This window comes from Petaurus breviceps, unplaced genomic scaffold (assembly GCF_028583685.1).
Source record: "Petaurus breviceps papuanus isolate PSGF00001 unplaced genomic scaffold, PetGlider_PUasm1.0 37, whole genome shotgun sequence".
NCBI lineage: Eukaryota > Metazoa > Chordata > Mammalia > Diprotodontia > Petauridae > Petaurus > Petaurus breviceps.
Genome location: NW_027186296.1, coordinates 29,669,253 through 29,687,065, shown reverse-complemented (window position 1 = coordinate 29,687,065; position 17,813 = coordinate 29,669,253). Strand labels below are relative to the sequence as shown.

The following is a 17,813-nucleotide window of genomic DNA, read 5'->3' as shown; positions in this document are numbered from 1 at the left end:
TTATACTCAGTTTTGCTGGGTAGGTGATTCTTGGTTTTAATCCTAGTTCCTTTGACCTCCGGAATATCATATTCCAAGTCCTTCAATCCCTTAACGTAGAAGCTGCTAGATCTTGTGTTATCCTGATTGTGTTTCCACAATATTCAAATTGTTTCTTCCTGGATGCTTGTAATATTTTTTCCTTGATCTGGGAATTTCAGAACCTGGCTATAATATTCCTAGGAGTTTTCTTTTTGGGATCTTTTTCAGGAGGTGATCAGTGGATTCTTTCAACCTCTATTTTTTCCTCTGGTTCTAAAATATCAGGCAATTTTCCTTGAGAATTTCCTGAAGGATTATTTCTAGGTCCTTTTTTGATAATGGCTTTCAGGTAGTCCAATAATTTTTAAATTATCTCTCCTGGATCTATTTTCCAGGTCAGTGGTTTTTCGCAATGACATATTTCACACTGCCTTCTATTTTTTCATTTGTTTGGATCTGTTTAGTAGTTTCTTGATTTCTCATAAAGTCATTAGCTTCCATTTGCTCCAATCTAATTCTGAAGGAATGATTCTCTTCAGTGAGCTTTTGAGATTCTTTTTCCATCAGGCAAATTCAACTTTTTAAGGCATTCTTCTCCTCATTGGCTTTTTGGGCCTTTTTTGCCATTTGAGTTAGTCTATTTTTAAGGTGTTTTTCTCTTCAGTCAGGTTGTTGACTCTCTTTTCATGATTTTCTTGCATCATTCTCATTTCTCTTCCCAATTTTTTTCTCCACTTCTCTTACTTGATTTTCAAAATCCTTCTTGAGCTCCTCCATGACCTGTAACCAATTCATATTTTTCTTGGAAGCTTTTGGTGCAGGAGTTCTGACTTCATTGTCTTCCTGCCATTCCATGCTTTGATCCTTTTTGTCCCCAAAAAAGGAATCTAAAGTTGGATTGCTGTGCTTGCTTTGCCTCCTTTGCTTACTCATGCTGCCACTCAATTACTTGACTTTTGAGCTCTTTGCCACAGTAGAACTCTGCTACCAGAAATGGGAGCTTTGTCCCAAATCACTGGGGTTTTCACAGATGCTGGAGCTATTAGGAGGGTGCCATCTCTGCAGCCCCCACAGACTCTGGATCACTGGTCACACACCTCGGGACCACCACCCAAGACCGCGATCCAGATTCAGGCAGGTTAAAGCAAGAGCAATTACCCTCTGAATGTTCACTTGGCCCCGCCTATAATCTGCAGGTCAGGAGCTCTGAAGCAACCACATGGAGGTGGATGCAGGGCCACTGCACCTCTACCACTTCTGGCTCCAGGGGCAGGGGCCAAAACCTGCTCCTCCACCCCACCCCACTGCCAGTTCCAACAGAGTTCTATACTGACCTCTCACTTTTCCTTTGGCATTTATGGGTTGATAATTCTGGAAACCACCACTGCTGCTGGTGATCCACTCTCCCGAAGTCCACTCCAGGTGCTACTGTTCGGGGCCTCCCTGGGGCTAAAACCACAGGCTCATGTAGGACTGGGCTGGGCTCCCAGCATACTGCAATGAACCCTTCCTGTCCACCTTCTGGGCCACCTTCATCAGGAGATTTGTTTCTCTCTGTCACTTTGTGGGTTCTGTAGTTCTAAAATTCGTTTAGAGTCATATTTTATAGGTACTTGAGGTGGTTATGGGGGGGGGGGGCGCCAACAGAGTTTTCCTGCTTCTGCACTGCCATCTTGGCTCTTGAGTCAGTGAGAGAGTTCTTGAGGTCTTTGCTAGTGAAGTACAAGATCTGACAAATAACATCAAGTTGGAAAAGTTTTTTATACTGGTCCAGTAATGAGTCGTGGTCCATTATCCTAGGATCAGCCTTGCTACAATCAAAGATACTCATCTAAAGAAGGTCAGACTTGAAGTAATGATTATTTGGGTTAGGGGGTAGGAAGGATTTCTTAGCAATTCATGAAGATTTCTGTTAAAGCATGGAAAATATTGCATATGTGCCAATGGAAGAATTCGAACAGAGGAAGAAAAAGAGGAAGAGGGGAGGGAGGAGAAGAAGGTAGAATCTTCCTCCTCGTCCCTCATCCTCTTTCTCCTCCTCCTACTCCTTTTCCTCCCTCTCCTTCAAGGCAGAAGAAGTACCTGCTCCTAATACTGATTGGCATGGAAGCTATAACCTGTTCTTTTCTTTCCAACCTGGGCTGGAAGACTTCTAGTGAAGGAAAAGCCACCGAACATATAATACCATGTATTGCTACTTAAATTCATGAACATTCATCTTTCTCTCCAACTAGATTAGGAATTTTTTTACAATAGAGATCACTTATTAGGTTTCTTTGTATCCCCTAGAGTGCCTGGCACAATACTATACACATGAAGATATAAATAAATATCTACTAGGTGACTAAATTATTATAAAAGTAGACCCAACCTTTTTGCTAGAAGGAACTACCCTGGGCTAGGATTATCTAGGGCCTTTTCCATTATCACAGCAATAATTATGGAGCTAAGTTGTAGTGGAAGGGGAGGAAATGGTTTCATTCATTTGCCATCCCACCTCATCTCTTCCCATAAGCCCAAACCAATGACCCTAAGGCTTTTTTACAACTGACTGACTAGCAAAAAGGACATTTTACTGCAATCTCTGTACCATCTGTGTGACTGTGAGTGCTCCAACCTCTTGCCAATTTCAATGTAACTGGAACAATTCTAATTTTGATGCCATCTCCTATGTGGGCGGGTTTTCTGGCAAAAGTTCTGAATAGGCCTTACTCAGAAGACAAGGGGTTCCAGGCTGCAACAATAAACAACTTGTGAGTTTTCTTACTTTGTGCTTTGGTCTGATATTGACATGAATAGCCATGTTTAACAAAACTGGCCAGGCTACTGGTCAGGCTATTCCCCTTCCCCCACAATAAACAATTGTGCCTAACCATTTGGCTTTAGCCCTTTTCCCAGAAAAAAGCATCCTTTGGCCTTGCTATTTGTTATCTAGCTGGCCATTTCTCAGAGATCCCTCCCCAGGCTCAGTATAAGGACTGTAGAAGAAGGCAAGGTAGCTCTATTCCTAGTCCATACTGCCTGCCTCCTGACTCTGCCAACTCATCCCAAATTGGCTGGTGGAAAATCAGTTCATTTTAAAGTCTAATGAAGTCTGAAATAGAGTTAAATGCACTTGGGTGAATGCCTAGGCAAATATATCAGCTAACCTCTACCCTTTTAGAAGCTGACCTGGTGTTGGTGAATGCCCAAGGATAGGATCTTAAATAATGGTAGATTGGGGGTGGGAGAGGGGAGGAGGGAAAGGAGGTATCCTCTACTCTGAGTTTCTCTGAAGAGACTTGGCCTAGCCTCAGTATCGAAAATTCCCAGAAGGAATTAAGTTCTTGCCCACCCTTGGGTAGACGTGAGCTTTCATGATGGCCCTGGACTCAACTTGGCTTCTTAAGGGCTTTAGGAATTAGAAATTACCTGGGACTGAGCCAGATTTCCTAGAATAGACCATCTGGACCTCTGACCACTAGGGGCTGAACTATACTGCCAGACTACACAATACACTCAGGAATTTGCCTAGGTTCTTTTTACTACCTGTCACACAATAACATCAATTCTTTCATTTTATGTATGCAATATATAAGCAAAAAAGATGATACAAAAGACTGGTCTGCTAATACATCCAAGATGACAAAAGGCAGGAAGATGTAAGAAGTAAAGGAAAGAAGTGCTTCTCGTTCTGTATAAACCCAGCCCCAATATTTTTTTTAGATTGACTTATCTGCTTCAAGAAACTATTAACCTCAAAGTATTTGCTAGCTGCAAATCAACCATTTTAGAAATTTATTTTATCATTATATCATTCATACCTGTCCTTCTGCATCTTTTATTTTTGTTTCCAAAATAAGTTTGGCAGCTTGCTGTTCTTTGTTCAAGTGCTGAAGGCCTTCATATGTTGTTTTATGCTCTGCAGACAATCTAGCTATGCTAGCATCACACCTGTCCAGGTGAATACCAAAGTTAATAACAATGAAAGTTAAAACAGATGAACCAAAATTTTATTTAAAATATCATAAGATACATTTTTTCTATTAAAATAACAATATATTCTGGCAGTTTTCAAAGGAAGACATCCAAGCTACATACAAACATATGAAAAAAGGCTCCAAATCACTAATAGAGAAAAGTAAAATAAAGAAGCTCTGAGGTTCTACTTCACACCAATGATATTAGCAAAGATGACAAAAAAAAAGAAAATAAGCTGTAGGAAAATATTAACACAATTAGTAGAGCTGTAAATTAGTCCAACCATTCTAAGTAAGCAGTTTGGAATTATGTCCCCAAAATTACTAAACCATACATACCCTCTGACCTTTCAATACTACTACTAGGTCTGCACAACAAACAGATTTTAAAAAGAGGTAAAGGGCTAATATCTACAAAATAATTATAGCAACTCTTTTTGTAGCAGCAAAAACCTGGAAACTATATAGGAATGGATAAACAAATTATGGCATAGGTATGTAACAGAATATTATTATACCATAATAATACTAAAGTGGATGATTTCAGAGAAAACTGAGAAAACCTGGCACAAAATTAAGTAAGCAGAACCAAAAGAATAATTTATACAAAAAAATGTTATAAAGAAAAACAACTTGGAATGACCTGAAAACTCTAATCAATGCAAAGACCAGTCATGATTCCAGAAGCCTGACTATGAACCATGCTAACTACCTCTAGCTGGTGCTATGATAGACTCCAGACACAGAATAGTATATACATCTTTGGGCATGGCCAATGTGGAAATCTGCTTTAACTAGACATATGTTACAAGTGTTTTTCATCTTTTTTTTCAAATGGGGGCTGGAGGTAAGCAGGTGAGAGGAAGAGAAAATAAATGTTTGTTAATTTTTTTAATTTTTAAAAAGTTTAAATAGTATGTTCCACAAAGCTTTCCTTTGAAGAAAGGAATTGAACAACTCTCTTCAGAATAAATGTATTTCATCCAAATAACATATAATTAAGCAGTGGAGTTCTCAACTCAAATCAGGGACTCTTATTTGGGGCAAAATTTGTATTATGCCTACTGAAATTTTAAAAGCTTGAAATGTAAGATAGACTGGGTTCCTCTCAGCAATGCAAGGTTCTAAGACAACTCCAAAAGACTCATGATGGAAAGGAATATATACACACCCAGAGAAAGAACTAGAGTCTGAATGCAGAGTGAGGCAAACTACTTCTTCTGTCTCTTGTGTTTTGTTTTGTTCCTTCTTTCTCGTTGTTCACTCTGTTGGTTATGATTATTCTTTACAACTTGACTAATGTTTAATGAGAAGGTATTTGTAGAACCTATATCGGATTGCATGTCACCATGGGAAGTGGGGAAGGGGGAAGGGGAGAAGAGGAAGGAGGAGAAAATTTGCAACTCAAGGTATTGTGGAACTAAATGTTGTAAACTAAAAGAAAATAAATAAATTTTTTAAAGAGGGGAAAAAAAGAATCTACTGAGTTAAGTGCTAGAGATACAAAAATAGGCATAAAACAATCCCTGCCCTCAAGGAAATCACAATCTAATAGGAAAAGGCAATTCTTTAAAAGAAAAAAAGGTGAAAAGAAGGAGATAACAAGGGAAAGGGGCATGATGAAGTCCTATAGCTGGGTTAGAATCTGAGGAAGTGAGTTTCAGAGTTGATTCTAAAGTTGATTTTTGTCTTGCAGAATGATGAGTTTCTAGAGATAATAAAGTTTAGGAAAGTGGCAGGGAGGGGAATAATGAGAGTTCCCTGGGTGCCCTCCTTAAATGGTTGAGGATTAGGGAGGAGTCCACATCCATCCCCAACCAGAATGAGGGAGTGAAGAGCCCTGAACATGGAATCTGAAAGGTTAGGGTTCAAATTTCACCACTGACCCACTAGCTATGGGCAAATCACTTAACACTTCTGACCCTCAATTTCTTTTCAGTACCTCTCTCCCCTGGGAGGCCATATATGGTATTACAGAGAGCTGGCCTTTAAGTGAGGAAGATATAGGTTCAAGTTCCATCTCTGACATGTATTACCTTCTAGGCAAGTCACTCAGGGCCCTACACATAAGTAGCTCAGAACATTTCAAGCTGGGTAAGCAGAAAGAGTTTCCTCAAGCAGCAAGTCTCTAGACCAGTGAAATCACAGGTGTAGTTCCATCCCTACCTCTCAAATGCTGGCTGTATACATCATATGTTTAAAAGCTGTTGAGAGGTCACACAGAATGAGGATGAAAAACCCAGTGGGTAGAGCAGAAGTCAAGAATAAAAAGTGAGTGGTGCAGGTAAGGAAACAGACAACAAATTAAATACCGTGAAACTTTCAAATGATAGATTGCACTTATTGATGAGCTTTCTGAAATAGTTCTGAAGTTTTATAGCTTATGGATTATTGCCAACTAAGTCTTGGATCCTAATGCTATCTCAGAGATATGGTCATTCTCTGACTTATTGTAATGGGAATGCAAATTTGGAAGATCTTCCCTGCCCCTAGGTTAAAGTGCACCTGAAGCCTGGGGTGGGAGGCTTATTTTTCAGTAGATACTTTTTGATTGGCCAGTGGGTCAATAAGGTTGTTACATTCTCTGAGCCAGGAAAAGGCTATATAAGCCCTGATGTGTAGCTTTGTTTTGGGGGCTCACTTTGAGGAGTGTTCTGTGATTTGATCTGTATTCTGGGAAGCCGTTGTCCAGGCCCCTCCCCCCCCCCTTTGAAAAACCCAGATGTGGAAATCCAGATGTTGACTGGGTATGGATGTAATGGTTGAACAGTTTAGAAAGCTGTCTACTTGATCTGTTTCTGTCTTGATAATTCTGCCTGTATGCTTTGAAGTTCGGGGTGCTGACCTTTTTCCCCTGAACAAGGTAAACGATATATGTCTGACTGATTAAAGTAAGCTTGTTAACCCATTTTGAGTTGCTTTCCTTTAACAAAGCAGATCCAAGAACCTGTGGTAGCAGCAAACCCTGAGGACACCGGGGGTGCTTGCTGCTACACTTATTCACCAAAAACCATTCATTTAAAATACCACTAGGGTATTTAGTATATGGATGTTACAGCATTACTTGATATCTTTACTTGACTCAGAATTTTATCAGCTCTCCTTTCTAGACATCAGATGAGCCTATATTATACTTATCATTCCGAATTTTCCCTGTGCTGGCCCTTTTTGGGGTTTTGGGTTTTTTTTAAGGGCAATTGGAGTTAAGTGACTTGTCCAAGGTCACACACCTAGTTTTTGTGTTAAGTGTCTGAGGCTGAATCCAAACCCAGGTCCTCCTGACTCCAGGGCCGGTGCCCTATTCACTGCACCACCTAGCCGTCCCTGTTGCTAGCCCTTTTCAAACTGTGCACAGATCTGTTTTCTGGTAGGTTCATTTCCTAGGCTGTCATAAAAAAGCAGAGAGATTCCAGTCTCTTTCCAAAAGAAAGATAACAGCCTGGAAGCCAAGGATCTGTTAAGAGATTCCAGGAGAATATGGTACAGTTGATAAAAAGATTTTGGCAAAGTGTTGCAGTGAAACTCTTTCTAAATGTTTTTTGTTTTTTTTTGTTTGCTTTGGGAGGGGGGAGGTAGAGCAATTGCCCAAGGTCACACAGCTAGTAAAGTGTTAAGTGTCTGAGGCCAAAGTTGAACTCAGGTCCTCCTGACTCGGTGCTCTATTCACTGTGCCACCTAGCCGCCCCAACTCTTTGTAAATATTAATGACCCATATTTAAGCATTTCCTGAATTGCTTGTTTGTTTTAGAGATCTAAAGAATGGTTATAGTTAACATTCCTTGGCTCTTAGAAGCTAGAGAAAAAAATGGCTAACTTGATGTTAGCTATGCATGAAGATTTTATATTTATATTAAATACATATATTTAATAGTAAATTGTCCTAAATGGAATACTAGTCTTAATGTTTTTAATTCTTAACTCAAGCATTTCCTAGTGGTAATAGCAACCAATCTATGTGAATTAAACAAAATCACATTTCAAATTCAGTTTCATTTTTAACAGTTATGAAGCACCTGCTTGAGTGAGGTAGTAGGGATACAATAATGGAAAGTGTGAACCTTCTTCATAAACTCATTAATGAGTTCACACATATTTGTATATTACCTATCTTTGAAAAAGATAACTATACTATTTAAAATAACCATAGAGAGCATAAAATACCTGGGAGCATATCTGCCAAGACAAAGCCAGGAACTACATAAACATAATTATAAAACATTTTTATACAAATAAAATCAGATTTAAATAACTGGAGAAATAATTGTTCAAAGGTATAGTGAGCCAATTATAATAAAAATGACAATCCTAACTAATCTACTGACAAATGTAAAGCTTTAAACTTTTGGGACAAGAATTTGCTATTTGGTAAAACTGTTGGGAAAATTGAAAAGCAACTTAACAAAAATTGGGTATAGACCAGTACCTTACACCATTTACCAAGATAGGGTCAAAATGGATACATGACCTAGATGTAAATGAGAAGAATATAGAACATATTGCCTTATCATATCTATGGCTAGGAGAAGAATTTATGAATAAACAAAAGAAAGAAAGCATTGTGAGATACAAAATATACAATTCTGATTACATTAAATTTTAAAACCTTTACAAATAAAACCCATGTAGACAAGATTAGAAGGAAAGCAGAAAATTGTCAGGGGAAATTTTATAGACCATTTCTCAGATAAAGTTCTCATACCTCAAATATATAGAGAGAACTTTGTCAAATTTATGAGAATGAGTCATTCCCCAATTGATAAATGGTCAAAGGATACAAACAGGCAGTTTTTGGAAGAAGAAAGCAAAACTATGTATAGTTATGTAAAAAATGCTCTAAATCATTATTGATTAGAGGAATTCAAATTAAAACAATTTTAAGATATCATCTCACACCTATCAGATTAGCTAAAATGATGGAAGGGGAAAATGACAGATGTTGGAGGGGATGTGGAAAAATTGGGACACTGATACGTTGTTAGTAGGATTGTGAACTGATCTGCCCATTTTAAAGAGCAATCTGGAATTATGCCCAAAGAGTTACAAAACTGTGTATACCCTTTGATCCAGCAATGTCATTATTAGAGCTGTTTCCCAAGGTGATCAGGGAAGAAGGAAAAGAGCTTATATGTTCTAAAATATTTATAGCAGCTCTTTCTGTGGTGACAAAGAACTAGATGTCGAGGGTATGCCAATCAATTGGGCAATGGCTAAATAAGTTGTGGTGTATGATTATGATGCAATACTACTGTGTTATAAGAAATGATGAGCAGGCTGGTTGCAGAAAAACATGGAAAGACTGGCATGAAATAATAATGAGTGAAATGAGCAAAAACCAAGAGAATATTGTATATAATAACAGCAATAGTGTTCAAAGGATAACTATGAACAACTAAGCTATTCTGAGTATTACACTCAAATCAACAAAGGACCTATGAAGAAAAATGCTATCTACCTCCAGAGAAAGAACTGAAAAATAGTGTGTACATATATATATATACACATATATATATGCTATACTATATATGTGTGTATGTATGTATACGTGTGTGTATTTGTATATGTGTTTACACATAGAGGTGTGGGTGTGGGTGTGGGTGTGTGCGTGTGTTGGTGGCCTTCTCTAGTGCAGGGTGGGTAAGCAGGAAGGGAGACAAATTGGAACTTAAAATGTAACAAAAAATAAATTTTTTAAAAAAGAAAAAAGGGCACCTAGAGAGTTAACGCCACAGAATTAGAATGTCTAGCCCAGCTAAAAATGTGGCTAAATATATAGAACTTCCAGCATCCTCTGTTTATTTTTTTTAATTGGGTAAAATATGACTTCTCTCAGACCATATGGAAAGGGTGTACTACAACCAATGGGAACAAAATCAGAGGGCTTATATGTGCCAGTGGGTCAGAAAGGAGACATCAATCCATCTTGTTGATTCATTAACCACAAAATGCATTTGTTAGGGACCAAAAGATAGGTCTGTCCTTACATATCAGCTGTGCTAATATTTGAGCCTTGAAAGACAGTGTTAGAGGATTGCAAAATCCTCTTGTATGGTGCCCCTAAGTTTATTTTTTAAGAGGAATGAACATTAAGAGAATGGACATTTTCCAGTTGGTTTTGCCCCAGCTGAGCAGGGTCTGAGTCTGCTACAGGACCTATGATTTCTCCTTCCTGGACTTTTCCAACTGTTTTCTTAGAGACAAATATTCAGTCACCAGAAATTCACCATACTACATAACAGGTAGAGTAAACCAGTGTGAGGAAGACTAACCAGGTGGCCATTGAGTAAAACTAAAGAGTAAAAGTTCAGAAATGAAAAACGAAAGTGACCCAAATGGATGGCAAAAAGGCCCCAGGAAAATAAGGCCATTTTTGAAATTATTCTAATAAGAGTAATCCCCAAAACTGCTACTAGGTACTTAAGTTAAGGTTTTTCTCTAGTTAATTATTTCCCCTGGTTATTACTGACGCCCTAGTATCAAGTTTGCTGATTAGGGTCATAGGACAAGGAAGAGGAGAGGTGATTGTTTCGTGAAGCTTTTCCTCTTCCAGAGTACTGGCTGTAGATCCTAGCGTCTCAGTGCACAACACTAGATTAAGCAAATTAACCCATTTTAGTTCCAGAGTGCACTTAACGAAACACTTTCTTCTTCTGTTAAAGAAATCAAGTACTCAGGTATGGAATGCTGTGTATACTGTTAGATGTCATTATTATATTGGTTGCTTTGCTTAACTTTTGATGGTAGTCATGGTAGTGGTAGTGGTAGGACTATTGTTGCTGTTAAAAGGGAGGGATCTATCAGAAGGGTAGAAAAACTGGGAAGTGACTAGTTTTAAAAAAAGCCTCAATAAAATTCTTTTTAAAAGATTATATCCAAATATAAACAAATTCTGTCTGACTTCCTATTTATCTGTTTCTAAGTGTGTAACTGTGAAATGCACACCACAGAGAAATGGATTCAGAGCTGAAGGGTACCTCTGGCATTATCTAACCCAATATCTTTTTTTATATAATTTGATATTTACATAGCAAACAAGTTCTTAAACTGAATTGATAAGTAATCTTAGGATTGGCCTTGAGTTAGTTGATTTAGTTTGAGCATTAAAATCCAGGGCTGGCAGACTTAATGATTTAAAGGCCTCCAGGGATATGGTAAATTTTTAGCCAACGAATCCTAAATTCCCCTTGAAATTCAAAGAACTTGTTCACACTTTATAAAGAGATCACGGGGTAGCTTTATTTTTACATTTAGTTTAATACCTTGTTAACATATTACTCCTTTAATACTTCTGGTGTCTAGTTTAGAGGGAGTCGGGGAAAACCAACCGGTCAAAACCCAACACCTCTCTAAACCCACTACATGAGGAAGCTGAGGTCAGGAAACAGGAAGTGAACTGAGCACAGGTAAGAATGGAGCCTAACTCCTCTAATCCCCAATCCAGCATTCTTTCAACTACATTATGCTGTCCTGAAAAGGCGTCTGCCATCAAACAAGAAGGCTGTAGGACCTTAGTCTGAGGGGACTTTCATTCAAATTCAATCAAAATCAAACATGCCAATGAAGCACATAGACCCACTGATACATTACAGTGCTGCCTGAACAGTCAGAAGACCCACTTTAATGCCCTTCCATTCATTTCTTTAAACCCTAGATCCTGAGAAGGGTATTTAAGAAACTTATATGACTTCTGATACTGAGCCATGTTTATCAGGAGTCTGAAAGATCTAGCCACATTGGAAAAAGCTGCCTAAATTAGGTACTGACAAATTGGTAATTGAGAAGGGTAGGCACCTAATTCTCTATCATCCCATTTTTTAATAAGGCCGTGTATCCTTTGACTAAAGAATCATGTTTGGTTTCAAGAAGAACAAGATAAGACAATGCCTGGCACATAGTAGGTACTTAATAAATATCTCTTGATTAACTGATTAGTCTCTCAGCTATGACAAAGGTTAGCAGATGTAAGAGCAGTACTAGCTACAGTCCATAAAGTCATCAGCTAGCACCAATTGAAAGGGACAGCCTCATCTATCTGGGAGGCCAACAGATCCCCTTTCCTTATCCAAAAGTAGTCCAGTAAGAGAACCTACAGAACTAGTTCTGGCTTAATGTAGTTAGTGGATGACCCATATTCTGGGTGCATGTATATCAGGCAATCCTTCCCCAGTGTTCCAGTATTCCACAGAAAGATTAATGAACCGATATATGTAAAAAAAAATGCTAAGAACAAAGACCTTTTTTGAAGTCGTAATCCAAGCAACAGGATACACAAATAAAGTCTATGCCCATAGTAAGTTAAACGCTAACTAATGATGGAGAGAAAACAAATTATTCAATTTTTATTCTGTCTCTGTCTTCATCAGCAAGGAAAATGATCTTTAAATTGGAAGGGATAAAACAAATAGCTAAGATCTATAGAAAAAAAAGATAGTGAAGGATGCAGAACTGACTTGACAGCAGTTTATGTGGAAAAGACCAGTGTCTTTCAGTCAATCACATGCTCAAAAGAAATCAACAATATGAAGGGCAGCTAGGTGGCGCAGTGAATAGAGCATGGGCCCTGGAGTCAGGAGGACCTGAGTTCAAGTCGGGCCTCAGACACAACACAAAAACTAGCCTTGTGACCTTGGGCAAGTCACTTAACCCCAATTGCCTTTCTTTCCCCCCTCCAAAAAAAAAAAAAAAAGAAATCACCAACATGAAGTGGTTACTAAATAAAAACAAAAAAAAAACTAGTCAATGCAAGATTGGGCTCCATTAATAAAACACAGATCAAAGGGAGTGACTATTCCCCTGCACTCTGGGCTGGTCAAAGCACACCAAGAGTGTAACATTCAATTCTTGACACCATACTTGAAAAAGTACAGCAGCAAAGTAGGGAGCACCTAATGGAGGATAACTGAAATGGTGAGGGATCTGGAAACTGCATCATATGAGGAACTGTTGCAGAGCCAGGAATTGTTTAGCCTAGAGAAGGAAAGACAAAAAGGAATATAATAATTGTCTTCAAATTTTTGAAGGGCTAATAAATGCTTGTTAATTGAATGGAAGCAAAATAATACAAAGGAAAGAACAATGACTCTGGAATCCTCCCTTAGCCTGATGCAAATCCCTACAGGGCTTTGGAGAATTCAGTTCATTTATAGCTATTTCAGATCTGCTTACTGCATAGTGAGGAAAGGCTTTTTGAGGTTCCTGAGCTAGAATTGAGCACGTATACAAAAGGCCCCAACAAGTATAGCTCTCCTTCCTGGTGGTGAACAAGGCAAGGGCTCTTGTTAGCTTCTGGATAGGAAATGTAGTAGCAGTGGCCTTCCACTGATGGCTGCTAATTCCCCATCCAGGTCAATATGTGGCCATGAACACAGAGCCCTTATTTGTCAGTTCTTTACATTTGTTCTTTTCTGTTCTTAAGTGAAAGAGTATTGGAGATGGAATGAAACAGACTATAATTTCATGATATCTCAAAAAGTCCCAGGCTAGTAGCACACGCTATAGTTTGCCACCAGTGCAGCCTTAAGTAATAACTTATGAGACCCAGTCCAATAGACCTGCTAACTAAAATACCATTTTCTGGTGCAATTTCATCCACTAACTAAATATACTACACCCTGTAAATATGGTGCAGTTAGTACATTGTAGCAAATGTTTGAGCCCATTCTCCCCAAGGACCAAAGTGGCATGGGGGAAAGTGTGCCACTGATACAGGGAGATGCTTTAGATTTCTGTTCTTCCTATTATCTTTTTAGTAAATATCCTTTTATAAAAGCTAACTGATAAAAAATAGTTAAATGATATCCAGAGCACTAATGAAGAGGAAATTATCATGTGCAAACCAGATACTCAATAAGGAGAGAAGAAGCTGAGAGGAATAACAGTAAATTCACTGCTAAAATTTCTCTTCTAATTAGAAAAAAAAGTTATCTTGGAAATTTATATGGACCAGGAACAAAGACATGTGCTTTTCTCTAGTTTTTCCTCTACTTTCTCTCTTTCAGATAATTAAAAAAAATAATATTGTGAATAGGAAAAAGAGGTTAAGTCTTTCCTCAAAATTACTAAAGGATTTTATTACTCTCAGGAGATAGCTAATCCAAACTAACAATGTGTTAGCAAAAATTCTAAGTCCATGTGAGAAAACAAGTAAAAGGTACAGTAGCAATGTTTAAGAAGATGTGGTCATAAGGGATCTCAATGTTCATAAACACAAAAAAAAAATTAAAGTTGTCCCTTACAACAGAATAAGGGAAAGCAAAATTAGATTAAGCACTGCTTAATAACAAAGATTTTAGTCAGAGATACACTGTCTCTAGGCATTTAAATTTCTTTAAACTTTGTCTTAATTATGCTTTGTTTTCTCATATTCATTCTTATGCTATTGTTTTTGAATAGCAAAATTTCATGTAAAAAAATGTTACTAGATCGTGTGCTGATCTACTCTCTTACTTGTTGGTCCTTCAAATAAGGCTAAACATTTGGTCTCTGTAGCCCAAATCAGCTAAGGGTGGATCTGACAACAGAAACCAATTAAATTATGAAGACATACATTGTCTCTTTAAAGTAAGAATCAGGTTGAGGAATGAACTGAAAGACTGCTAGAGATACTATTATTGATTAGCTAATATGCAGGTTTAAATATTCTATGAAAATTGTTGCTGACTTGAAAAGACTGGGATCTAGGAAGAGATGGTCAGGTTAAAGAAAATCTACTTCCTAGGTGATTTATAGGAAAGTCACACTAGGAAACAAAGAAACATATAAAATATAAATACAAGCAATGAAATTGGTTTCCATGTGTATAGGAATGATCTCATTATTTTAAAGACATGATTTCCTGAAAGGCCTCATGTAAAAGAAAGGCTGACTTCTGAAGAAACAGGCACCAATCACTTTGAAAAAATGACTTCAGTAAACAATGAAGGTCATAAATAGCCCATGTGATGAGAAAGTCTACCCAGAGACTACAACTACAAATCCTAGAGAGTCATCAGAATTTTAGGAATATAAGTTGGTCACTGACACTGTTACAAGGAATCAGCGTTAAGATTTGTACTCTACATTCTTCCAAAAGGATATGAACCAACTGGAAGATTAAAACATTGTACCTGAAGGAAACAGGGGAAATAGACATTTTCAAATGCTAGTCAGCTAAGCACCTACTATATGCCAGTACTTACATTCAGATACAAAAAAAAAAGCCCCAACAACAACCAGTCCCAGCTCTCAAGGAGCTCACAGTCTAATGGGAGAAAACAAACTCAGGCAAAGAGCCCTGGATTTGGACTTCCAGGATCTGAACTTTAATCCCATCTCTAGTACTTACTACCTACATGATACAGTCTTCCTCTCTGGCCTTCAGTTTCCTCATCTGTAAAATGATGGGGTTAGAGTTGATGATTTCCATCCCTAGCTCTAAATCTATGATTCTGTCATCTCAGCTATTACTTCTTGCTTGCTCTCTGGTACAATTTTCTCTAAAGGAAATGAATATTAATCTTATCTTAAATTAGTTGATATCAGCTCCAAGTGACTACATTGTCAAAAATTTAAAGCAATCAAAAGTAAAAAAAAAGTAATGTCTGAATAAATGAATTTTTAAAAAAATATTTAAAGCAGTAGCATATTGTTCTTAGATTTCAATAAATGAAATTTTTTTGGAAAAGAATTATTTGCACTTTTAGCACATATGAATCCCTGCAAAATGTGATTGCCAGGTTTCCTATCAATTCTATTCTCTGGGAAAGGGCATGTAAGCTACGTATTGTGAAGTATTAATTTTCCTCACTTAAACAGTAGAGCAGCCTATACTTTGAGAGTATGCCCTTTTCCACATTATTTCATTGTTAATGCCAAAGTCAAAAGTGCCCTCAAAAAATTTTATTCCACTAGAGTCTTTATAATTATATTCCCCATCAGCATTACAATAAGCCTTTGTTTTCTAGAGTACTTAGAGAGGACTCTACTCATCAGTTGAAAATTTCTAGGAAAGGAAAAACATAGAAACTAACCAAAGCAGAAATACTATGTATTTGTAGCATATAGTTCTTGGTGGCAGATATGTTAGGGTAGAGATGGGTCTAAGAAATAATTCCAGGGAAAAAAAAACAAATTTTTTTAAATGATTCAAAACTATTACACTCTGTTCATTTATTAACTGGAATTTATGTTAAGAGGACAGGGCCAATTTAATGCCATCCAAGTAACTATTCACTTGAATGGACCTATGTCTCTTCTGCCCTTTGTGGCTGTCTACAATAGGTGCCTCTGCTTTCTCTCTTCTCACTCTCAACCCCTTACAATCCAGCTTCTAACCTCATTCATCATTCCACCAAAACTGCTCTCTCCAAAGATACCAATGATCTTGTAGTTGCCAAATTCAGTTCCCTTTTCTCAATCCTCATTCTTCTGGATCTTTCTGCAGCTTTGTTGCTGTAGATCCTCCTCTAGTCCTTGATGTTCTCTTCTCTCTGGGTTTTGAGGACACCATCCTCTCCTTGTCCTTCTCCCACCTAGCATGAACTCTTTTGTTTCCTTTGCTGGACCCTCATTCAGATCACACCTTGAGCTCTTGTCTCTTCGCCCTCCGTACCACTTCATTTGGTGATCTCAAATGAGCTCCCACAAATTTAATTTTCATCTCTCTGCTGATGATTCTCACATCTACCTATCCTGCCCTAAGCTCTCTGCTGACCTCTAATCTTGCATCTCCAATTGCCTTTCAGACATCTAGGACTGGATGTCCAGCAAACATCTTAACTCAACATGTTCAAAACTGAACTCATGTTCTTTACTCCAAACTCTCCCCTGCTCCTACCTTCCCTATCACTGTAGGGTCTCTCAGGCTCTCGATGCAGGAATCATTCTCTACTCCTCACTATCTTTTACCCCATCCCACCCCCCCCCATATTCCATCTGCTGACAAGGCCTTTCAATTTCACCTTTGCAATTTTCTCCCTTCTCTCCTCTGACATTGTCACCACTCTAATGTAGGTCCTCATCACCTCACCCTTGGACTACTGCAACTCCTGCTGGTGGGTCTGCCTGCCTCAAGTCTCTCCCCACTCCAATCCATCCTCCATTCAGTCATTAAAGTGGTTTTCCTAAAATGCATGTCCAACCATGTCACCCATCTATTCGTTAAACTTCAGTGGTTCCCTATTGCTTCCAAAATAAAATTAAATATAAAACCCTCTGGTATTCAAAGCCCCCTCCTACATTTCTAGCCTTCTTATATATTATTCCCCAGTCACTTATTCTTGAATCCAGTGACACTGGCCTTCTGGCTGTTCCATCAACAAGATATTCCATTTCTCAGCTGAGTAGTTTCTCTGATTGACTGTCACGGCTAGAATGCTCTCCCTCTTCATTTCCTCCTACTGACTTCCCTGGCTTCAAGTCCCAATAAATCCCATCTCCTATAGAAAATATTCCCTAACCCATCTTAATTCTAATGCTTTCTTTTCTTAAAATTATTTCTTATTTATCCTCTATATAGTTTATTTGTACATCATTTGTTTGCTTGTTGTCTCCCCCATTAGACTATGAGCTATGGTAGGGAGTCTTTTGCCTCTTTTTGTATTCTCAGACTTAACACAGTTCCTGGCACATAGTAGGCACTTAATTAATGTTTACTAACTGACTAGAACTTCCTCCAGTAGTTAGAGACACTTTGAGTATACTCTTAAGAGTTCTGCATTAATCTGTTAACCAAAGAAAGAGAAGTCTGTACATTTGTTCATAAACCTCAAAGAATGAGGAAACTCTGTGACGCAATCATAATACCTACCAAAGAACTCTATTTCTTACCCCTATCCTATGTAATCAACCCACAGTAGT

At 38.1% G+C, this 17,813-nt stretch overlaps 1 protein-coding gene across 1 annotated transcript in view; it reads right to left on the bottom strand.

Moving 5' to 3' along the window:
- The window catches only part of FAM81A (family with sequence similarity 81 member A), a 78,164-nt gene that overhangs the window by 18,348 nt on the left and 42,003 nt on the right, over positions 1–17,813 (bottom strand). Inside the window, exon 5 of the mRNA XM_069098172.1 lies at positions 3,825–3,954. Coding sequence (XP_068954273.1) covers positions 3,825–3,954 — 130 coding nt within the window. The remainder of the gene's footprint in view (positions 1–3,824; positions 3,955–17,813) is intronic.